At 38.2% G+C, this 25,250-nt stretch overlaps 2 protein-coding genes across 2 annotated transcripts; both read right to left on the reverse strand.

The window, feature by feature from the left end:
• Nucleotides 1-19,832: 19,832 nt before the first annotated feature.
• On the reverse strand, nucleotides 19,833-21,947 carry LOC113278131 (MDIS1-interacting receptor like kinase 2-like). The gene is made up of 2 exons (XM_026527057.1): nucleotides 20,724-21,947; nucleotides 19,833-20,341 (listed from the first exon to the last, which is right to left on the reverse strand). Exons 1-2 carry the CDS (start codon nucleotides 21,652-21,654, stop codon nucleotides 19,989-19,991), a joined length of 1,284 nt encoding a protein of 427 aa, XP_026382842.1. The 5' UTR covers nucleotides 21,655-21,947; the 3' UTR covers nucleotides 19,833-19,988.
• On the reverse strand, nucleotides 21,761-24,374 carry LOC113280927 (probable leucine-rich repeat receptor-like protein kinase At1g35710). Its single transcript, XM_026529874.1, has 3 exons — nucleotides 23,158-24,374; nucleotides 21,811-23,105; nucleotides 21,761-21,769 (listed from the first exon to the last, which is right to left on the reverse strand). Exons 1-3 carry the CDS (start codon nucleotides 23,942-23,944, stop codon nucleotides 21,761-21,763), a joined length of 2,091 nt encoding a protein of 696 aa, XP_026385659.1. The 5' UTR covers nucleotides 23,945-24,374.
• Nucleotides 24,375-25,250: the final 876 nt, after the last annotated feature.

The following is a 25,250-nucleotide window of genomic DNA, read 5'->3' on the forward strand; positions in this document are numbered from 1 at the left end:
GAGGCAGGGTAGCACTAGTATTCATGGAGAACTGTGGAACAACTTTAAGGCCTGCAAAGGACGTCATCTACGAGAATCAAGTTCGTAGGGTATTGCGAGATCGAAGAGATGTAATGAGCACCAATGTAGATGAATATATTAAAGGGTATATTATGTTTCAACAAAATCCCATTTGGAAGTTTTATAGATAGTAGGATGGTGTCTCTGGCAGCCTAATAAAGTATGGTGTTCAAACTGGACAAGGTCTTGAGGTTTTACTGCTCTAATGCAGGTTTCCTCATTAACAAAATTTCTGGTGCCTTATGTTATTTCTTATGCACATTACTGTTTATCTTTATAATTAAAATACCATAAGCAATATGTTATTCAACCTAGGTAGCTTTTACCTTGACAATAAAGATCTTATAAGACTTGTTTTTTTTGAATTTGGATCTTGAAACGCATATCATATAAGACTTTGTCTTGATTGAATTCAGGTCTTTAAGGTTCAAGTACATACTAGATGGACCTTTATATCTTCGTCCAAAGGTGTCCTTGTACGTACAATCTCCAATACGTTTCTTGTTGGTTTAGAGAAATATTTGTATTGGGTGTACAAGGATTGTCCTAACAGGTTCACAAACGAAAAAATTTGGTGATGTACAAGGTATGCTCCCCTTTCAATATTTATTTAAGCAATTGATAATTCAATAGTTCACTAATAAATGGATTACAACGATGAAGACTAATAATTTATCGAAATTGTATTTGATGTATAATCTTATCTTGATAGAATCTTCTTATACATAAGTTCTACAATTGATTGATAGATATTGTTTTTTGTCAGAATTAGCAAAAGTTTTATCTGTTCCAAATAAGCTTGGGTTCACAAATTAGTGAAACAGTACCGGACCCAGGCTTCCATCTTTTTTGCCTCCGATTTTAACTCGTTTTCCTGGAAAATACAGACTTTATAATAGATAAGAATTTGGATGATCAAGATAATATTTCCGGATAACAAAGATCTATCATATAAAAGTTAGTCTGACCGGACTTCACGAATCCCGGACTTCACGAATCCCAAGTTTGATAAGAATTTGATAAGCCAAGCTAAGATCATAATCAACTTAGTTAGTTATCAGGATCCAATTATTCATAAATAATTGTACCTCATTTAGACAAGACAAAACTAGGTTACATAACTAGTTTTCTTATTAAGGAACCGATTAGACTTAAATAATCCTACCTCGTTTTGATAAGCCTAAACTAAGATCAAAATTAACTTAGTTTTTCTTATCAGGAATCAATTGGACCAAAGCAATTGAACCTCTTATTTTGTTAAGCAAAAAAAAAATCAAACTTGACTTAGTTTTTCTTAACCGGAACCAATTGAAACATAACAATATTACCGTGCTTTTCGTTAAGCAAAGGAAAGAATATGCATTGAATCATCTTTTTCTTAACAGGAAAACGATTAACAAACAAATCGTTACCTTACTCTTCGATGTGACAAACTAAAATCCGAATCGATCAACTTTTTATATCAGGAAAGATTTGAAAAGGTGGGGGTCTAACAACCACACCCAATATTTCGCTTAGCAATATGTATGGACTAACTCCACTATACTTTCAAGAGAATCAACTAGACATCCATACTCAATCTTAAGAAAAAGTATATCAAAGAGTTATATCTCAATTTCTCAATTCAATCCGCAATCAAACAAATAGGAATTTGCGAACCCGATTGAATATAAGAAATAACTTGAAGGGTATTAAAAACCAATATCCAAGTGTCATTTAATTTAATCAACAACCAAAGGTTGGATTCACAATTGATTGAACTTACGCACAACCTGTGACATTTCAATTATATAAACAAATATAATGCGGAAAAGAAATAACACAGACACCAGAAGTTTTGTTAACGAGGAAACCGTAAATGCAGAAAAACCCCAAGACCTAGTCCAGATTTGAACACCACACTGTATTAATCCGCTACAGACACTAGCCTAATCCAAGTTAACTTCGCACTGGAATGTAGTTGATCCCTAACCAATCTCACACTGATCAAGGTACAGTTGCGCTCCTTACGTCTCTGAATCCCAACAGGACTCTACGCACTTGATTCCCTTAGCTGATCTCACCCACAACTATGAGTTGCTACGATCCAAAGTCGAAGACTTGATAAACCAATCTATCTCACACAGAAAAGTCTATTGAATAGATAAATTTGTCTCCCACAAATATACCTATGAGTTTTGTTCCGTCTTTTGATAAATCAAGGTGAACACGGACCAGTTGATATACAGACTTATATTCCCGAAGAACATTCTAGAAATATCAATCACCTCACAATAATCTTAATCGTATTAAATCGAAACAAGATATTGTTGAATCACAAACGATGAGACGAAGATGTTTGTGACTACTTTTTATCTTTCCTATCGGAGATTAAATCTCGATCAAATCTAGAGAAGATAGTACTCAATCACGATAGAAAAAGCAAGATCAGAACATGCAACTATAAAGAAAATAGTTGGTCTAGCTTCACAATCCCAATGAAGTCTTCAAGTCGTTAACCTACAGGGTTTTGGAAAAACCTAAGGTTAAAGGAGAATCGACTCTAGTCGCAACTAGTATCACACGGGAGGTATAGGGATTAGGTTTCCTAGTTGCTAGAATTCTCTCGTATATAGTCTTCAAATCAGGGTTAATTTGCAATCAATGTTACCTTAGTAACAAAGCATTCAATATTCACATTAGATGAAAACCTGATTAGACTCAAGCTAATATCTTTCAACCGTTACATCGAACTTAGCTTGTTACACACAAATGAAAAGTGACTTCATTTAGATATGAGTAACCGTACCAAAACGTGTACACCTTTGTTGGCTCAACAATAGTTAACCGAAGTTACCATTTGAACACTTTCATATCAACCTTATTCATCCTAACCATAACTAGTTCAAATGACTCAAATGAAACTAGTTCTAGAGTTGTTCAATTGTTTATATTGTCATAGAAGTATACAAGACACAATTGAAGCAAAATCGATTTTGATTCACTCGAATCAAGTTATGAACATTATAGCCACGATTTTCAAAAGATTGCATTCCTTATTATATAAATGTATTAGTTCATAAACAAACCGATTTTATAAAATAACCCACTTAAGTATGCAAAAGGGTACGCGTACCTAAGTGGCTGGACTAATTTTGGGTTCGCCTATATGCGAACGGGGACGCATACCACCAGCCTCAGTAAAGTCCCGGAACTTGAACTCACGCTAGCTAGTACGCGTACTTTGTTCCTGGAACTCTACTAAACCAATCTCGGAACATTCTCGGAAGACGATAATAGCTATCTCACACAAACTATTAGCTTCAAAGAAATTTTCAAGTGATCGAATGATCAATACGAAACATTCCGAGTCTAAATCAAATGATTGTCTCACACAAATCATGTAAGATGTTACCAGGCGATTTTCACATGATCATCTTTTGACTTTCGTCAAGAATATAAGATGAACTTGGTTAAAGAAAAATCTTACCAACAAATATTTCGAGAAATATGTAAGCGAGTTAAACTCAACTCAAAATATCAAATGTGTATAATTGAAGTCTATATAATACGATTTTTATCTCAAATAGAGATAGAGTAGATAGACTTCTGAATGATAGATGAGTTCAAGTCTCCACATACCTTTTATTGATGAAGTTCCACAAGCTCCTCTTAGTAGTTGTTCGTCTTCAATATATGAACGTTGTGAAGTCTAATGCTCAACTACACTTTCTATCCTAATCTGATACTTAGTTGTAAGTAGACTAGAAATCAAGACTTATAGTTTTGACAACTAAACTTGACAAACAAGCTTGAGATAACAACGCTTGTGAGTTCGACCGAGCATTGCTCTAACAATATTATCAAAATAATTCTTCTCTTGGATTCCACAACCATTCTCCCCACAAAGTTATGACATTTAAATATCAGTTAGAACTCACCCCTTGTGAGTTTTTATTCCCGGTAAGACGAAAGAATAACAAACAAGACAACCTTTATCAAAGAAAGGTCGACAAATTATTAGCTGTTACTCCCTCCGTTTCTAAAAAATAGGCTTGTTTTCCTTATATGGGTATGTCAAAAAAAATAGGCTTGTTCCCATATGTGGAAAGTCAAATGTTATGATTTTACTAGTATACCCATAGATGGACCACTTCTTTCTCTTTCTTTTCTCTCATAATATTAAAGGGGGACCACTTCTCTCTCCCATCTCTCTTATAACAGATGAGTGGGGACTAAGGATATATTAGGAAAAAACATGAAAAAGTGGCTACAATGATTGATTTTCTTAATTTTTGTGAAAACCAAACAAGCCTATTTTTTAGAAACGGAGGGAATATGTGCCAATGTAAAAAGCTAAAACCGAAACTCATATGTATACTAAATACACAACATATGAAACATAAATTGATAATTATATAATCGTGACATCACACATGAGTTTAATCAATATCTACTTATAATCATTTGATAAAGCATCCCATAATGTTAGGTCCGAAACCCGCTTATATCAAGGAGTCAAAAATCATAAGAGATATCATCATTATGAGATCGGAAATATTAGGGTTTGTAAAAACCGAAATAATATCTCATAAACCGAAAGAAAACAAAACAAATAATCATTCATATCAAGCAATATAATCGTAACTATCAAAAGAATGACACAAAGGATTTAAAAATAAATACTTAATCATTCATATTATTGATAGTTTGAATAACCTTTACACAAACATTGAAATAAATCAACAATAAATTTGTTTATTCATATTTTTGGATGTTTGAGTAATCTCATTCAGATATCATCTTGAATATCCTCAATTTTTTCGGGATCCTCATTTACATCATCACTTACAATTTTCATAATTCGATAAACAGTATCCTGATTGTGTTCACTGGCTAACGCATTAACCTTACGATTAATATTGCGAGCATACTCCCTATTACCGATTCTAAGTTTAATCAGCTTCTTTTGGTTACGGATAACATTCTTATTTGTGCTGCTTGTTTATTGTGAGTTTCAACAGTAGTGAGGTGGATTTGACGAAGATTGAAAATGTCAATCTTAGTATCCAAATTGTTTTGGACAAGTAGATCAGTAACTCCTGCATGAGATGAAATATCTTCATTTAGACCTATGTTTTCATTTCCTTTGTTCTCACAACAAGATTTCTTGACAATATCATCAAGACTGAGAGTTTCATTCGAAACATTTTGGTTAGAGCATTGCTCGGTCGAACTCGGATGCGTTGTTATCTCAAGCATGTTTGTAAATGTTAGTGATCAAAACTATAATTCTTGATTTCTAGTCTATTATAGCTAAGTCTCGGACTAGAATAGAAAGTGTAGTTGAGCTCAAGGACTTCATGGAGATTCATCATACAAGTAGAAGAACTACTCAAGGAACCAGTGGAACATCTCGAAAAAAAGGTATGTGAAGACTTGAACTCATCTATCACTCAAAAGTATATCTACTCTATCTCCTACTCTTGGAGACAAGAAGTCGTATGCTATATATATAGACTTTGATTATACACATTTGGTATTTCGATCCGAGTATACCTCGCCTATCTATATCTCGAAATATGTGTTGGTAAGCGTTTCGTTTCGATCAAGTTTATCTTTACCTAGTGACGAAAGTCATGATATGTTTCAATCATCTTGAAAATTGCTTTGACGAGAAATGCTGTAACAACTACATAATGTCCTCTAAGGATGTTTCAATGATTGAAATGAGAGTTTAGATTACATAACTAATGGTGGACATAAGCATTGTTGTGGAAACACATTTATGTATAAGTCATATTCCTTGAACCAAAGTTTGCGAACTTTTTTGATCAAGAGAAACTGGAAGAATGGCTTGTTGCCAAGTCCACGAACTCAGTCCGCGAACTTTTTTGATCAAGAGAAACCGGAAGAATGGCTTGTTGCCAAGGTCTGTCTTTTCTGTTATACGATCATTCAAGAACTATTGATCGAGTAATAAGATGGATAAAAACTACAAGGGATTTCTTCATCTCCGACCTTTATAGTTTAGCAAGATTAAGATCTAAGCCCGACTTAGATATATATTGTGCGGTAGAATCAGTTAGGTTTTTAAACATGTAAATCTGAATTGTTGAGGATTACTTGTTATCCTTTTTACTTGGAGATCACTCAAAGAAAATTCATTTACATTACCTTGAATGAATCATATCTAAAGGAATTCAAATAGATGTCCTATTGGAGGCAGGGTAGCACTAGTATTCACGGAGAACTGTGGAACAACTTTAAGGCCTGCAAAGGACGTCATCTACGAGAATCAAGTTCGTAGGGTATTGCGAGATCGAAGAGATGTAATGAGCACCAATGTAGATGAATATATTAAAGGGTATATTTTGTTTCAACAAAATCCCATTTGGAATTTTTATAGATAGTAGGATAGTGTCTCTGGCAGCCTAATAAAGTATGGTGTTCAAACTGGATAAGGTCTCGAGGTTTTACTGCTCTAATGCAGGTTTTCTCATTAACAAAATTTCTGGTGCCTTGTGTTATTTCTTATGCACATTATACTGTTTATCTTTATAATTAAAATACCATAAGCAATATGTTATTCAACCTAGGTAGCTTTTACCTTGACAATAAAGATCTTATAAGACTTGTTTTTGTGAAATTTGGATCTTGAAACGCATATCATATAAGACTTTTTCTTGATTGAATTCAGTTCTTTAAGGTTCAAGTACATACTAGATGGACCTTTATATCTTCGTCCAAAGGTTTCCTTGTACGTACAATCTCCAATACGGTTCTTGTTGGTTTAGAGAAATATTTGTATTGGGTGTACAAGGATTGTCCTAACAGGTTCACAAACGAAAAAATTTGGTGATGTACAAGGTATGCTCCCCTTTCAATATTTATTTAAGCAATTGATAATTCAATAGTTCACTAATAAATGGATTACAACGATGAAGACTAATAATTTATCGAAATTGTATTTGATGTATAATCTTATCTTGATAGAATCTTCTTATACATAAGTTCTACAATTGATTGATAGATATTGTTTTTTGTCAGAATTAGCAAAAGTTTTATCTGTTCCAAATAAGTGTGGGTTCACAAATTAGTGAAACAGTACCGGACCCAGGCTTCCATCTTTTTTGCCTCCAATTTTAACTCGTTTTCCTGGAAAATACAGACTTTATAATAGATAAGAATTTGGATGATCAAGATAATATTTCCGGATAACAAAGATCTATCATATAAAAGTTAGTCTGACCGGACTTCACGAATCCCAAGTTTGATAAGAATTTGATAAGCCAAGCTAAGATCATAATCAACTTAGTTAGTTATCAGGATCCAATTATTCATAAATAATTGTACCTCATTTAGACAAGACAAAACTAGGTTACATAACTAGTTTTCTTATTAAGGAACCGATTAGACTTAAATAATCCTACCTCGTTTTGATAAGCCTAAACTAAGATCAAAATTAACTTAGTTTTTCTTATCAGGAATCAATTGGACCAAAGCAATTGAACCTCTTATTTTGTTAAGCAAAAAAAAAAAATCAAACTTGACTTAGTTTTTCTTAACCGGAACCAATTGAAACATAACAATATTACCGTGCTTTTCGTTAAGCAAAGGAAAGAATATGCATTGAATCATCTTTTTCTTAACAGGAAAACGATTAACAAACAAATCGTTACCTTACTCTTCGATGTGACAAACTAAAATCCGAATCGATCAACTTTTTATATCAGGAAAGATTTGAAAAGGTGGGGGTCTAACAACCACACCCAATATTTCGCTTAGCAATATGTATGGACTAACTCCACTATACTTTCAAGAGAATCAACTAGACATCCATACTCAATCTTAAGAAAAAGTATATCAAAGAGTTATATCTCAATTTCTCAATTCAATCCGCAATCAAACAAATAGGAATTTGCGAACCCGATTGAATATAAGAAATAACTTGAAGGGTATTAAAAACCAATATCCAAGTGTCATTTAATTTAATCAACAACCAAAGGTTGGATTCACAATTGATTGAACTTACGCACAACCTGTGACATTTCAATTATATAAACAAATATAATGCGGAAAAGAAATAACACAGACACCAGAAGTTTTGTTAACGAGGAAACCGTAAATGCAGAAAAACCCCAAGACCTAGTCCAGATTTGAACACCACACTGTATTAATCCGCTACAGACACTAGCCTAATCCAAGTTAACTTCGCACTGGAATGTAGTTGATCCCTAACCAATCTCACACTGATCAAGGTACAGTTGCGCTCCTTACGTCTCTGAATCCCAACAGGACTCTACGCACTTGATTCCCTTAGCTGATCTCACCCACAACTATGAGTTGCTACGATCCAAAGTCGAAGACTTGATAAACCAGTCTATCTCACACAGAAAAGTCTATTGAATAGATAAATTTGTCTCCCACAAATATACCTATGAGTTTTGTTCCGTCTTTTGATAAATCAAGGTGAACACGGACCAGTTGATATACAGACTTATATTCCCGAAGAACATTCTAGAAATATCAATCACCTCACAATAATCTTAATCGTATTAAATCGAAACAAGATATTGTTGAATCACAAACGATGAGACGAAGATGTTTGTGACTACTTTTTATCTTGCCTATCGGAGATTAAATCTCGATCAAATCTAGAGAAGATAGTACTCAATCACGATAGAAAAAGCAAGATCAGAACATGCAACTATAAAGAAAATAGTTGGTCTAGCTTCACAATCCCAATGAAGTCTTCAAGTCGTTAACCTACAGGGTTTTGGAAAAACCTAAGGTTAAAGGAGAATCGACTCTAGTCGCAACTAGTATCACACGGGAGGTATGGGGATTAGGTTTCCTAGTTGCTAGAGTTCTCCCGTATATAGTCTTCAAATCAGGGTTAATTTGCAATCAATGTTACCTTAGTAACAAAGCATTCAATATTCACATTAGATGAAAACCTCATTAGACTCGAGCTAATATCTTTCAACCGTTAGATCGAACTTAGCTTGTTACACACAAGTGAAAAGTGACTTCATTTAGATATGAGTAACCGTACCAAAACGTGTACACCTTTGTTGGCTCAACAATAGTTAACCGAAGTTACCATTTGAACACTTTCATATCAACCTTATTCATCCTAACCATAACTAGTTCAAATGACTCAAATGAAACTAGTTCTAGAGTTGTTCAATTGTTTATATTGTCATAGAAGTATACAAGACACAATTGAAGAAAAATCGATTTTGATTCACTCGAATCAAGTTATGAACATTGTAGCCACGATTTTCAAAAGATTGCATTCCTTATTGTATAAATGTATTAGTTCATAAACAAACCGATTTTATAAAATAACCCACTTAAGTATGCAAACAGTTACGCGTACCTAAGTGGCTGGACTAATTTTGGGTTCGCCTATATGCAAACGGGTACGCATACCACCAAACTCAGTAAAGTCCCGGAACTTGAACTCACGCTAGCTAGTACGCGTACTTTGTTCCCGGACCTCTACTAAACCAATCTCGGAACATTCTCGGAAGACGAAAATAGATATCTCACACAAACTATTAGCTTCAAAGAAATTTTCAAGTGATCGAATGATCAATACGAAACATTCCGAGTCTAAATCAAATGATTGTCTCACACAAATCATGTAAGATGTTACCAGGCGATTTTCACATGATCATCTTTTGACTTTCGTCAAGAATATAAGATGAACTTGGTTAAAGAAAAATCTTACCAACAAATATTTCGAGAAATATGTAAGCGAGTTAAACTCAACTCAAAATATCAAATGTGTATAATTGAAGTCTATATAATACGATTTTTATCTCAAATAGAGATAGAGTAGATAGACTTCTGAATGATAGATGAGTTCAAGTCTCCACATACCTTTTATTGATGAAGTTCCACAAGCTCCTCTTAGTAGTTGTTCGTCTTCAATATATGAACGCCGTGAAGTCTAATGCTCAACTACGCTTTCTATCCTAATCTGATACTTAGTTGTAAGTAGACTAGAAATCAAGACTTATAGTTTTGGATTCCACAACCATTCTCCCCACAAAGTTATGACATTTAAATATCAGTTAGAACTCACCCCTTGTGAGTTGTTATTCCCTGTAAGACGATAGAATAACAAACAAGAAAACCTTTATCAGAGAAAGGTCGACAAATTCTTAGCTGTTACTCCCTCCGTTTCTAAAAAATAGGCTTGTTTTCTTTATATGGGTATGTCATAAGAATAGGCTTGTTTCCATATGTGGAAAGTCAAATGTTATGATTTTACTAGTATACCCATAGATGGACCACTTCTTTCTCTTCCTTTTCTCCCATAATATTAAAGGGGGACCACTTCTCTCTCCCATCTCTCTTATAACAGATGAGTGGGGACTAAGGATATATTAGGAAAAAACATGAAAAAGTGGCTACAATGATTGATTTTCTTAATTTGTGTAAAAACCAAACAAGCCTATTTTTTAGAAACGGAGGGAATATGTGCCAATGTAAAAAGCTAAAACCGAAACTCATATGTATACTAAATACACAACATATGAAACATAAATTGATAATTATATAAGCGTGACATCGCACATGAGTTTAATCAATATCTACTTATAATCATTTGATAAAGCATCCCATAATGTTAGGTCCGAAACCCGCTTATATCAAGGAGTCAAAGCATCATAAGAGATATCATCATTATGAGATCGGAAATATTAGGGTTTGTAAAAACCGAAATAATATCTCATAAACCGAAAGAAAACAAAACAAATAATCATTCATATCAAGCAACACAATCGTAACTATCAAAAGAATGATCCAAAGGATTTAAAAATAAATACTTAATCATTCATATTATTGATAGTTTGAATAAACTTTACACAAACATTGAAATAAATCAACAATAAATTTGTTTATTCATATTTTTGGATGTTTGAGTAATCTCATTCAGATATCATCTTGAATATCCTCAATTTTTTCGGTTGTGTTCACTGGTTAACGCATTAACCTTACGATTAATATTGCGAGCATACTCCCTATTACCGATTCCAAGTTTAATCAGCTTCTTTTGGTTACGGATAACATTCTTATTAGTGATGCTTGTTTATTGTGAGTTTCAACAGTAGTGGGGTGGATTTGACGAAGATTGAAAATGTCAATCTTAGTATCCAAATTGTTTTGGATAAGTAGATCAGTAACTCCTGTATGAGATGAAATATCTTCATTTAGACCTATGTTTTCATTTCCTTTGTTCTCACAACAAGATTTCTTGACAATATCATCAAGACTGAGAGTTTCATTCGAAACATTTCTGTTAGAGCATTGCTCGGTCGAACTCGTATGCGTTGCTATCTCAAGCATGTTTGTCAATGTTAGTGATCAAAACTATAAGTCTTGATTTATAGTCTATTATAGCTAAGTCTCGGACTAGAATAGAAAGTGTAGTTGAGCTCAAGGACTTCATGGCGATTCATCATACAAGTAGAAGAACTACTCAAGGAACCAGTGGAACATCTCGACAAAAAGGTATGTGAAGACTTGAACTCATCTATCACTCAAAAGTCTATCTACTCTATCTCCTACTCTTTGAGACAAGAAGTCGTATGCTATATATATAAACTTTGATTATACACATTTGGTATTTCGAGCCGAGTATACCTCTCCTATCTATATCTCGAAATATGTGTTGGTAACCTTTTCGTTTCGATCAAGTTTATCTTTACCTAGTGACGAAAGTCATGATAAGTCCGATTCCGTGTGTGATCTAATATAGATAGGAACTGTCAAGAAGATAACAACCACAAGGTAAACACTTGGTATATAGTTGTTGATGGTAGTTTTTAGCTTAGAGTCAAAATCGTAAAATTGTACATCTGACATGACGTCACGATGACCATTAGCACATTTATTGAATAAATCAGCATGCCTACGTAAGAATTACCGGGGTACCCTTTTTTTTACATGGGTCATGTTCCACGGCAGAACCCTTAACACTAACTGACATCATCTATGCCAAACCCTTATTCTCATGCTACCGCGTCAAGGCATGCCAACCATGCCAGCCGCACCACTATGCCAATGGCAAACCATGCCAACCACGTCACCGCGCCAAGGCATGCCAACCATACCAGCCACACCACTGTGCCAATGGCATACCATTCCAGCCACATCTCCGCGCCAAGGCATGCCAACCATGCCAGCCGCACCTCCGCGCCAAGGCATGCCAACCATGCCAGCCGCACCAATGCGCCAATGGCATGCCATGCCGCACCTCTGCGCCAAGGAATGACAACCATGCCAGCCGCACCACCGCGCCAATGGCATGCCATGCCAGCCGCACCTCCGCGCCAATGGCATGCCATGCCAGCCGCACCACTACGCCAATGGCATGCCATGACAGACGCACCTCTGCGCCAAGGCATGCCAACCATGCCAGCCGCACCACATGTGCTAATGGCATGCCAACCACCTTGTTGCGCCATACCATGCCGGCCTTCCCTATGCGGCTACCAAAACGAAGGCGTGCGGTGATCAACAACCACCCTTCCATCTTAGATGCAAATCTTAGAAGTCCAAAGTCACCAAACAACGCATGGTAACCTTTGGACCAAACCCTAGTTTTGGCCACGCCAAATCGCGCCAAGACATCCCATGCCACATGTGCCAATGGCATGCCAACCACCTTGCCGCGCCATACCATGTCGGCCTTCCCTATGAGGCTACCAAAACGAAGGCGTGCGATGATCAACGACCACCCTTCCATCTTAGATGCAAATCTTAGTCGTCCAAGGTCGCCAAAAAACGCATGGTAACCTTTGGCCCAACGCCAAAACCCTAGTTTGGTCGCGCCTAAACCACGCCAAGGAATGCTGACCATGCCACATGTGCCAGTGGCATGCCGCGCCATCCACCTTGCCGCGCCTAAGCCATGCCATGCCATCCTTCCCTTCACAGCTGCCAAAACGAAGGCGTGTGACAATCAGCGGCCACCCTTCCATCTTAGATGCAAATCTCAGCCGTCTAAGGTCACCAACCAACGCATGGTAACCTTTGGCCCAACGCCAAAACCCTAGTATAGCCGCGCCTAAACCACGCCAAGGAAAGCCGACCATGCCACATGTGCCAATGGCATGCCGCGCCATCCACGTTACCGCGCCTAAGCCATGCCATGCCGGCCTTCCCTTCGTGGATACCAAAACGAATGCGTGCGATGATCAACGGCCACCCTTCCATCTTAGATGCAAATCTTAGTCGACCAAGGTCACCAAACAATGCATGGTAACCTTTGGACCAATGCCAAAACCCTAGTTTGGTCGCGCCTAAACCACACCAAGGCATGCCGACCATGCGATATGTGCCAATGGCATGTCGCGCCATCCAACTTGCCGCGCCTAAGCCATGCCATGCCGGCCTTCCCTTCACGACTTCCAAAATGAAGGCGTGTGACAATCAACGACCCCCCTTCCATCTTAGATGCAAATCTCAACCGTCCAAGGTCACCAATCAACGCATAGTAACCTTTGGCACAACGCCAAAACCCTAGTATAGCCGCGCCTAAACCACGCCAAGGCATGCCGATCATGCCACATGTGCCAGTGACATGCCGCACCATCAACCTTGTCGCGCCTAACCCATGCCATGCTGGCCTTCCCTTCGCGGATACCAAAACGAAGTCGTGCGATGATCAACGGCCACCCTTCCATCTTAGATGCAAATCTTAGCCGTCCAAGGTCGCCAAAAAACGCATGGTAACCTTTGGCCCAACTCCAAAACCCTAGTTTGGCCGCGCCTAAACCACGCCAAGGCATGCCGCGCCATCCACCTTGCCGCGTCTAAGCCATGCCATGACGGCCTTCCCTTCACGGCTTCCAAAACGAAGGCGTGTGACAATCAGCGGCCACCCTTCCATCTTATATGCAAATCTCAGCCGTCTAAGGTCACCAACCAACGCATGGTAACCTTTGGCCCAACGCCAAAACCCTTGAATAGCCGCGCCTAAACCACGCCAAGGCAAGCCGACCATGCCACATGTGCCAATGGCGTGCCGCGCCATCCACGTTACCGCGCCTAAGCCATGCCATGCTGGCCTTCCCTTCGCGGATACGAAAACGAAGGCGTGCGTTGATCAACGACCACCCTTCCATCTTAGATGCAAATCTTAGCCGACCAAGGTCACCAAACAATACATGGTAACCTTTGGACCAACGCCAAAACCCTAGTTTGGTCGCGCCTAAACCACGCCAAGGCATGCCGACCATGCCACATGTGCCAATGGCATGTCGCGCCATCCACCTTGCCGCGCCTAAGCCATGCCATGCCGGCCTTCCTTTCACGACTGCCAAAACGAAGGCGTGTGACAATCAACGGCCCCCCTTCCATCTTAGATTCAAATCTCAACCGTCCAAGGTCACCAATCAACGCATAGTAACCTTTGGACCAACGCCAAAACCCTAGTTTGGCCGGCCTAAACCACGCCAAGGCATGCCGATCATGCCACATGTGCATGTGGCATGCCGCACCATCAACCTTGCTGCGCCTAACCCATGCCATGCGGGCCTTCCCTTCGCGGATACCAAAACGAAGTCGTGCGATGATCAACGGCCACCCTTCCATCTTAGATGCAAATCTTAGCCGTCCAAGGTCGCCAAACAACGCATGGTAACCTTGGAACGCCAAAACCCTAGTTTGGCCGCGCCTAAACCACGCCAAGGCATGCCGCGCCATCCACCTTTCCGTGCCTAAGCCATGCCATGCCAGCCTTCCCTTCACGGCTGCCAAAACGAAGGCGTGTGACAATCAGCGTCCACCCTTCCATCTTAGATGCAAATCTCAGCCGTCTAAGGTCACCAACCAACGCATGGTAACCTTTGGACCAACGCCAAAACCCTAGTATAGCCGCGCCTAAACCACGCCAAGGCAAGCCAACCATGCCACATGTGCCAATGGCATGCCGCGCCATCCACGTTACCGCGCCGAAGCCATGCCATGTTGGCCTTCCCTTCGCGGATACCAAAACGAAGGTGTGCGATGATCAACGACCACCCTTCCATTTTAGATGCAAATCTTAGCCGACCAAGGTCACCAAACAATGCATGGTAACCTTTGGACCAACGCCAAAACCCTAGTTTGGTCGCGCCTAAACCACGCCAAGGCATGCCGACCATGCCACATGTGCCAATGGCATGTCGCGCCATCCACCTTGCCGCGCCTAAGCCATGCCGGCCTTCCCTATGCGGTTACCAAAACAAAGGCTGACGACGATCAACGACCATCCTTCCATCTAAGATGCAAATCTTAGCCGTCCAAGGTCGCCAAACAACGCATGGTAACCTTTGGCCCAAAAACCTAGTTTTGGTCACGCCCAAACCGCACCAAGGCATGCTGGCCATGCCACGTGTGCCAATGGCATGCCAGCCACCTTTCCGCGCGACACCATGCCGGCCTTCCCTACGCGGTTACCAAAACAAAGGCTGGCGACGATCAACGACCATCTAAGATGCAAATCTTAGACGTCCAAGGTCTCCAACCAACGCATGGTAACCTTTGGACCAATGCCAAAACCTTTATTTTGGCCACGCCCAAACCGCGCCAAGGCATGCCAGCCATGCTACATGTGTCAATGGCATGCCAACCACCTTGCCAGTCTTCCATATGAGGCTACCAAAACAAAGGCTTGAGAAGATCAATGGCCACTTTTCCATCTAAGATGTAGATATTATCCGTCCAATGTTACTAGCTAACGCATGACAACCTTTGGCCCGACGCCAAGCCCTAGTTTGGTCGCGCCCAAACAAAGCCAAAACCCTAACTTTTGACCGCGCCTAAACTAGGACATATTAAAGACGTACCGGCCATGCTTTCATGCCACTTTCTGGCAAACGACGGGTTGCAATAATAAACGGCTACCCTTCCCCTCAAGATGCAAAATCTCGACCGTTGAAGGTCACCACCGAGCCGGCAAGTCTCCCAAGCTCAACTTGACGAACAACAACATGCTACATGTTTTCCATGAAAACACTTGAGAATCAACACATGTCACAAACTGGGGGATGCTCATTGGATATTGGTTTGGCGGTTTACAGCGTGCGGCGTACACTACGCCCGTTATAAGACAGTGTCATAAGGATGAGGCGGTTAGTAAATACAGGGAGTAATGGTGAAACGCTTTCTTCTATGGAACATCAATTCCAGGAGTTACCGGTTACCACCTCCTCCCATTTACTCATCCGTTTTCCATTTCTTACGAGACCAGAGTACGTTTCACTTCGACTTGTATAAATAGGTCTTACCTGTTTTCACCGAACAACAAGTTCAGGTCAGGAGGATACAACACTCAGAAAATATTTGCTAGCTTCCCATTTTATGATACAAGTCGTGAAACAACTACTCTTCCAGAATCAACTATTCTGTTCTCAACACTCTCTTCGCTTCCCTCCCCAAAACCAACCCTTCTCCTTCACTTTGTGACCGAAGTAAGTCTAGAACGGCCATTTCTTGGTTTAGGCCGGATTTGTACAGATTGATCTCTCGAATCTAAAATACTCCCTTGCAGTACATTGTTTAGGGTTTAAACTCATTTCTCACCCACACACCCGAAATTACCAAAATCAACAGAAATCGTTTTCACCCTCAAACAATAGTATACGTCTGAAACCGAACCTTTAACTATAGGGATCAACCCAAGTGTTTGGGATTAACGTACAAGTGCAATTATTTTAATTATAACTTAAACAAATTATAATGCGGAAAGTAAAGTAAAATCACATAACATGATTGTCTTAATGAGGAAACCACAAATGCAGAAAAACCACGGGATCTAGTCTAGTTTTGAATATTTTCATAATTAAGACGCTATGCAAAGACTACTACAACTTTGTAAAGTTGAGACCAAGCAAACAACCCCTAGTTACCTAGCTAGTTTTCTTAGTATCCATGCGCCTACAACCATCCTGTCTAACACACATGAATCTTAAGATAAAGTCCATTATCTTAAGTTGCTTCAGTCTCTCTGAAGATTTTAAGCACTCAACCCTTTAGATCGTCTTAATCGTAGATATTACAATTGAGCTTTGACAAAGGTTATTCTGTTTAAAATCGATTAAAATCCTTTGTCGGGTTAGATATTCCAAGATCTGGATTAACATGTTAACTAGATCAAGTCAAATAAACTATCGGATTCGGATACTGAAGAGTATCACCAAAATATAGCTTGTCGATCTAAATATGACTATTCAATCAATCGCCTATCAAAGATAAACGAGATCTAGTCGGATCCCATCCGATCAAGTTTTTACACGAAGAGAATCACAAAATTAATGTACTTGACAAACCCTAAAGTGAGTCCAAATTTGTACCTCCCTCTAAAACCTGGTGCGCATTCCGACCCTCATTATTGGAGGAAATTTCAGTTAATAAACCAGTTCTGGTATTTTTTTTTTCTAATAAAATTATTTTCCATTTAAACATTTCCACATATTCTCTCTTATTTTATTCTTCGTTAAACTCGCCGTAATAACCGAGTTGAGCACATCAAACCCAGAATCGGTTTATGTGGTGTAATGGTGTACCACATCCACCGATTCTGAGCGATGTTCTTTGTGTTTGATGAACATCAACAACAATCGGCATATGTTAATGCATATAACAACTGATCGTGGTTGATTTTCAGAAAAAATTGATGAGGAAATTTCATAGTTTCATAGCTAAATCAATGATGAATCTCTCTTCAAAGGAACGGATTAAAGGGATTTAACTCAATAAATTGAATTCTGTCGCCAAAAATATTGTTTGAAAAACCAAAAAAAATAAAAAATAAAAATAATTTTAGGTTTTAGTTTTTGGATTATCATAGATTATTGAATTGGGTTTTAGTATTTGATTAAAGATTGTTAATATAAATGATTTAGGTTTTGTATTTTTTTAGATAATTAAAATTATTAAGTTTACTGTAGATGGTAATTAGGTTTTTTAACACACACTAGACACCCCATATCAGCTTATGTAGGTTGGAGAAAGAAATTGATAGGCTTCAAGTAAACCACATGCATCAAACTAGCTAGGATAATAAGATGAGGTTAGACACAATTTATTTACAGGGGGTTAGTCCTCGAGTGATTTCTGGGGAGTTGAGTGTATTTTAAATATCAGGAATTTTGAGAGATTTTGAGAGAGTGTAGGGAGTTTGAGAGAGTTTGGTGTTTTTGAGTTCAGGGAGTTTGGGGGAGTGTAGGGAGTTTGAGAAAGTTTATTAGAGGGAGTTTGGGAGAGTTCACTCCTAACTCATTCTCTTTTAAGAAACAATAAACCCTCATTTGCAAATAACATTGATCTTTAATCAAAAGAAAAAAAATAAATGAAAATGATCATATCTCTGTATCAATAGTATGTTATTTTGTGCAACGAGATAATTTTTTTCCCTTCAATTTAACGGTCTCCATACAATTCTAACTCCCTTTGTTCACGAACATTTTTCCACATTTTCCTGTTGAAGTTTTTACTAACTGTCCACCGAGAGCGACCAAATGTGTCACGTATTGTGATGGAATTAAAATTTGGTTCAAAATCTTTTCTCCGAGCTATAGCATTTATTGAATCTTATTTATTTCTAAAATTAGGGTTCTTATTTGGGGTGGTTAAGGGAGTAGTGGTTGGTTATAGGTGGTGATGGTAGTGGTGAGAAAATAGTTTTGATGGTGGTTGCAGAAGTGGTAATGTAATTCAACTCAGGGAAGCGCTAATTGTGAAGACTTCTACATATTTTTTTTGCCGGTGCATCTTACGGGATATGTAGATCTAAACAAATCTATATATCCACACGTTTTCATGGACTCTAGATCACTATCCTAATATTTTCCTAGAAATGTTTCACCGTATCATAATGGCCATCATCAGACAATCATTTCATCATGTTGGGAACAAAATTTTTGTTGGTGAGATTTTAGAAATCCGTATGATTTGAAAAGAAAGATTTTGAACCAAATTTGGTTGTGAGACCAAAATACACTAAAATCTCTACTCTTTTGAGAAATTTGTTGTGAGACCAAAATACACTAAAAACTCCTTCGAACTCCCCAAAGCAACCAACTCCCTAGTATTGTAGGGTTTTATGACTAACATGGAGTTCAAGAGCTTTTTTTAAACTCTCCAGCGATTAACAGGTGTTTTCTAGGGAGTTTAGGAGACTCCTCTAAACTCCCCCACGACTAACGGGGATTTGGAGAGACTCCCTCAAACTCCCTCATGACTAACAGGAGAAAACCCAAATACATTAAAATCTCTCGTACTCTCCCACGACTAACCCCCTTTTACTTTTATCTTAAAGAGTTTTTTTTTTTTGGTAACAAAAGAGTATTTTCTAACCCCTATTTCACTATTTGAGCTAATTTGATTGTAGACATCAACACTTGGCTTATTTTGCTAACTCCAGGCTTATCAACTCTTGTTGTTTCGAAGCTATTCCCTGGGAAAGTCCTCGTTCTGAAATCCCGAGGCATCAAAAAGGGAAGCATCCTATATTTATCATACCGAATCTCCAGCAATTTAAGGCTGAATCATACAGTTTGAAGATATTTTCAGTTTTCCCATTGGCGATAAACAATCTCCAAACCAGACGAAGAGCACTTTATTAAAAATTCAGTTCCTTTTATCCGAAAGTCCTCTTCACCTGAATTTGGGAATTGCTTTTATCCGAAAGTCCTCTTCACCTTTTATTAAAAATTCAGTTCCTTTTATATCAATTCAGTGCCTCACAAGTGTTTGATGAAAGGGCCAGCAGAATTTTTCATTAGTAAGTATCTACTGCTATTTACGTGTGCTGTAAGACTTTTCAATCCCTCTTTTTTGCTATTGTAGTAGAATGTCAGTGAATTGAATCAAGTCAACATTGTTTAGGAGGATTGGGTTGATAAAGGAACTGAATTGATATATTATTCATTGAAACTTATAGTTCATTACAAAATCTTGATCAATTTCTTCAATGTGAGCAAGTGAAAGTTCTCATGGATAGGAAGAACTGTCTTTGCTGTAAGCTCACGACTTACAAAATGCATGGTCGGTCTAGAAACTGGAGATGTACGTGTACATGCTAAAGCATAGGTTACTATTAACACCAATTCATCTGCAATTGCTCCAGTTGGGAGAGTTAGGCGCTTGTCTAATGCATCCACTAGAAGTATATCATATCCTTCAGACTGTAGGTGCAAAAGGAATTCCCCAGGATGTTTCCCGAATAAGAGTTCCAGTGCAACAACTCCGAAACTGTATACGTCACATTTCTCTGTCACCTTCATTGTAGATGCAAGCTCTGCAGGCAGTAACAGAAGGATTAATCGATCAACTTAGCTTATTAGAATAGTTAGGAGTTATCTAAGAGTTTAACCATCTATTTCATAAAGATATTCAAGTTCAACTCGCTATTATCAGCTTAACTAAAAATTGGCCAATTAATGTGAAATAAGCTTTTCTATGATATAAGAGTTTAACCATCTATTTTCTAATGTGTTGTATTATTGGCTTTGTATGATTTCAGACACCTTTTCTGTGTAGTGACTAGAATCACTTTTCTGGCATGCAGATCCAGACACAGAAAGGGTTTAAGTGAAGAATATCTGGAATTTGTCCGAAACAAGTAAGCATTAACAAAGTTATCTAGATAAATGGTGCAAGTTTGGAAAAGAATAAAGTACCTGGAGCAATGTAGCCATAGGAGCCGACTGGTACTGTCCAGTTAGACTCATCTGGTTTTAGCAACCTTGCTGTCCCAAAATCTGAGACCTTAGCTTCATATTCTGGGTTCAGTAAAATGTTATTTCCGGTTATGTCTCGGTGCACAATAGGAGGGGTGCAATCATGGTGCAAGTAAGACAAGGCCTGCGCCACACCTTTGATAATGTTTAACCTCCTCGACCAGTCCAAATTCTTTGCCTCTTTCTCATTATACAACACATTTGCCAAGCTACCCCTTTCCACATATTCATATACCAAGAACATGCAGCCCTTCCGTGATGAGAAACCATACATTTTCACAATATTTCGATGCCGTATGTCTGTCAGTGCATGTACTTCAGACTCAAAACTCTTGTAGTGTGTCGCCTCTGATGCATTTTCACTGGATGATGATGATGTATCATGGAGTCGCTTTACAGCAAAACTTATGTCATTTTGAAGTGTTGCTTTGTATACACTTCCTTGTCCACCTTTTCCTATGCAGTACTTCTCATCAAAATTCTTTGTTGCTTTTACAATGTCCTTGAAAACTACGTTTCCATTGTAGTTCCATACCGAGAATGAACTGTCACCACCTGAATCTAGGTCTTCCTCATCTGAGTCATCTTTGTGGTTACGGCAGCAGCAGAAAATTCCAAACAGGATCAGAAGAAGAATTAGCAATATGGCAACTGGAACAGCCACTGCTATTATCAATTTCCATTTATTTCTTTTGCTGCGGTTGCTGGATGCTGGCGTACCACCACAGGGGCTCAAACTCTTCAACTCATTGCTGCACAGACCTTGATTACCTCCTAAGGCTTTGACAGGATCTTTTCCGAAGGCATTCACATCTGGAACTGGACCCTCGAGTTCGTTATTTGAAAGATCAATGGATGTAAGACTCAGCATCCCCTGTAGAGAAGAGGGTATTAAACCAGATAACTTGATGTTAGAGAGGTTCAAGAACTCCAAACTTTTTAAATTCCCAAGCTGTGGTGATATCTCTCCATTGAGTTCATTTTGACTGAGATCAAGAATAGACTGCAAAGCATCCAGATTCCCAACCTGGTATGGAATTTGTCCAGTTAACTTGTTATCATTTAGTTTCAAGGATATTATGTTTTCGCAGTTCCCAATTTCCTCAGGTATTGGCCCGCTGAAGTTGTTTACGGACAAATCCAAATTACGCAGACGTGCTAATTTTCCAACCTCTACAGGTATCTTACCCGAGAATTGATTTCTGCTTAAATTTAGATTGAATATAACTGAATCTGAATTGAACATATCCACTGGAATCTGACCTGACAATCTATTTGAAGAAAACCTAATATCTTGCAGAGATTTTAAGCTTGCGAGAACTGGTGGGATTTCACCTGAGATCATGTTCTCTGATATTCCGAAGTACGAAAGCTGGGTGCACGCTCCCCAGGTCGGTGACAATTTACCCGCCAATTGATTTCTACTCAAGTCGATATATTTCAGAATTGGGTAAACACCAAATGCATCTGTGATGTCTCCTTGAAGAAGGTTGTCTTCCAGCCGGACTCTGTCTAAATTTGTGCAGTTTCTCAAGCTTTCAGGAATTGGTCCGTCTAGATTATTTTTGTTGGCTGTCAAGTATATGAGGTTCCCTCCTATGCAAATGTTGGGAGGAAGCTTTCCGGTGAAACTGTTGTAAGAGAAGCTTGCATTTGTTAAGGATCTGGGACCAAATTCTTCTGGTATACTACCAGTAAAGCTGTTGTTTCCGAGATAAAACAGTTCCAAGTTCTGCAGCTGAATTATTGATGAAGGCAACTCTCCTTGCAATCTGTTCATGCTCACGTCAAAATACATCAAGCTTTCCATGTTACCTATTTCTCGAGGAAGCATTCCACTGAGTTTGTTGCCGAAGAGGGTCATGCGCTCAAGCTTAGTTAAGTTTCCTATGCTTGATGGAACTGAGCCAACGATAGAATTCTCAGATAAGTCGAGCTCTATCAGATTTGACAAGTTTCCAATCTCTGAAGGTATGTCACCTGATATATTGTTCTTGAACATGTATAGTATATTGAGTTTTTTTAACAAACCGACTTCACTAGGAATTGTTCCTGTGAAGGAGTTATCCTGAAGTTGAAGGGAAATTAGTTGTGTCCAATTGGACAGTAAATATGGTGGAACCTCACCAGATAATTGATTACCAGAAATTCCAAACTCGGTGAGTTGGGTTAGGGAAGCCATTGAAGGCGGCAAAGTACCTTGTAGATTGGTCGATGCCAATCCCAGGAAGGTAAGATTGGTACATAAGCCAAGCTCGTCTGGAATGCTGGAATTCAACTTCACATCTGTAAGGTCTAGTGTTTGCAGCATCTTAAGGTTTCCTATAGAAGGTGGAAATGGCCCTTCTAATGGATTTCCATTCAATTCAAGAATTCTGAGGTTGGCTAACAATCTCAGAAGGTATTGAACCATTTAGCTGATTTCTACTCAGCCTCAGGTCTTGAAGTTGGGTAAGGTTTCCGATTTCTGCTGGAATTGGTCCCTTGAATGAATTGCCAGACAGATTAAGGAACTGAATATTCTTCAAAGTCTTCATGAACTGAATTGGTAATGGACCTCCTATATCTGTATTATCTGAAATATCAACATAGGCTAGTTTTGGGCTTTTGAAGATGAAAGGTGGGACTTCTGATGCCAAATAATTATAATTGAGATCAAGACGTGTCAATGATGCCATCCCCTTACACTGAGTAGAGTCTGGATTTGATAAATAGTTTTCAGATAATTCAAGATTCCGTAACTTCTGAAGATTGCAAACCTGATATGGGATTGGTCCGGTGAGAGTATTGTTAGCTAGTCGAAGAAAACGAAGCTCTGCGAGTTTTCCAATTTCTGCTGGCATTGTTCCTGAGAGGTTGTTATTTGCCAAATTAAGATAAGTAAGCTTTGGAAACACTGAGAAGTTGAATTGATCGAGCTTTCCATTCACACCTGACGAATCAAGATTTATCTCTATTACACTGTCTGAACTGCCACATTTTATCCCAGACCACCTGCAAGGATTGGTTCTTCCATTCGCAAGAGACCATGAGGTAAGAGAATGAAAATCTAAACTGTTTTTCCATTTTATTAGAGCTTCTGCTTCTGTTTGAGCTGAAATTTTGAGTAGAACACAAGAAAGTAACAAGAGAACCATGATTTTTAATGATTCAATAGCCATGGTTGTCACTCACCTGCTATAAACTGAAACAACTACATGAAAATGGAAACCCAGGAAGAACTAAGAAAGATAATGCATCATCCCAGATGGTGTGTATTTCTGTGGTACTTGTTTGACTGAGAAAAGAAATGCCCACATGGTCAATTCATGCTAGTTGTGTAAATCATGTCATCTCTTTATTAAAGGTACAGGAAAATTACACCACTCTGAATAATAGGAGTTCAATTTTGACATTTTAAAGATGTATGGGTCCTTTCAAGTACTTTACAGTCTGCATATTCTAGCTTGGCGTATGTGGTCTGAGATATTCTTCCTAATGTAATACAGTAAATTCTAGATTGAATTTTGTTCAGCTGGAATATTTTCTGCCGTCGTCCACTCTTGTAACATCTGATGAAGTTTCTTTTTATTGTATGAACAGCAAAAAGTTTGACACTGCTAATTTCGGCCGATACTAACAAATAACTAAACCTCAACTTGACAGTACCTAAACCTGAAATGGTCCAAAGGGACAACTCCTAATAAAGAGTAATAGCAACTGTATGACAATGAATGAACACAACATTAAACCATGTAATGGAGAAATGAATTGCAGAGTACTTAAATTTGACCCAGAAATTTTGTAGACCCGCATTGGTTCTCAAATGTACAATTTGCATCAAGATAGACAATGATATCCGAAGACTCAACAACTTTTCAACCTCGAGTTAAATGTGATTGATACAATAAGATTCAAGAGTCAGCAAAGCTGCGAATGGAGAGGAGAAATGTTGCTGTGATAATTATGGTTCTGTCAGCAAAGCTCCAGGACTCTAAAACCGGCCTAAAGAGCACTATAAGGGCATTTCACATAACCGTTTGGGATTGTTTTTTTTCAATTAAAACACTTTGTAACAACTCATAACAGATGCGGCAACAACAACAACAAAAAAAAAAAAAAAAACTGTAACAAACTTTTACCAAAAATCGTGTTTGGTAAAAAAAAATTCGTTTTTTTTTCTTTTGAAATAATAACACAATAATAATTACGATAAAAATATTCTATTTTGAAGTAAACCGAAATCATAAAACCCTTTATTAAATGATAAAAAAATTATAAAAATTACTTGTATTTTATTAAATATATTAGAATTAAAAATATAATTTATTATAATTACTGTGTATTTAAAACTAATTTTTAAGATATGTTTATTTTTTTCATTAGCTACATCACTAGCACTCTAAAATACACATTTACCAAACACAATTTACAGTTTGTTAATTTCAAAGTGTTTTTTGAATTATAATTTACCAAACGTATGTTGTT

The sequence above is a fragment of the Papaver somniferum genome, chromosome 1 (assembly GCF_003573695.1).
Source record: "Papaver somniferum cultivar HN1 chromosome 1, ASM357369v1, whole genome shotgun sequence".
NCBI lineage: Eukaryota > Viridiplantae > Streptophyta > Magnoliopsida > Ranunculales > Papaveraceae > Papaver > Papaver somniferum.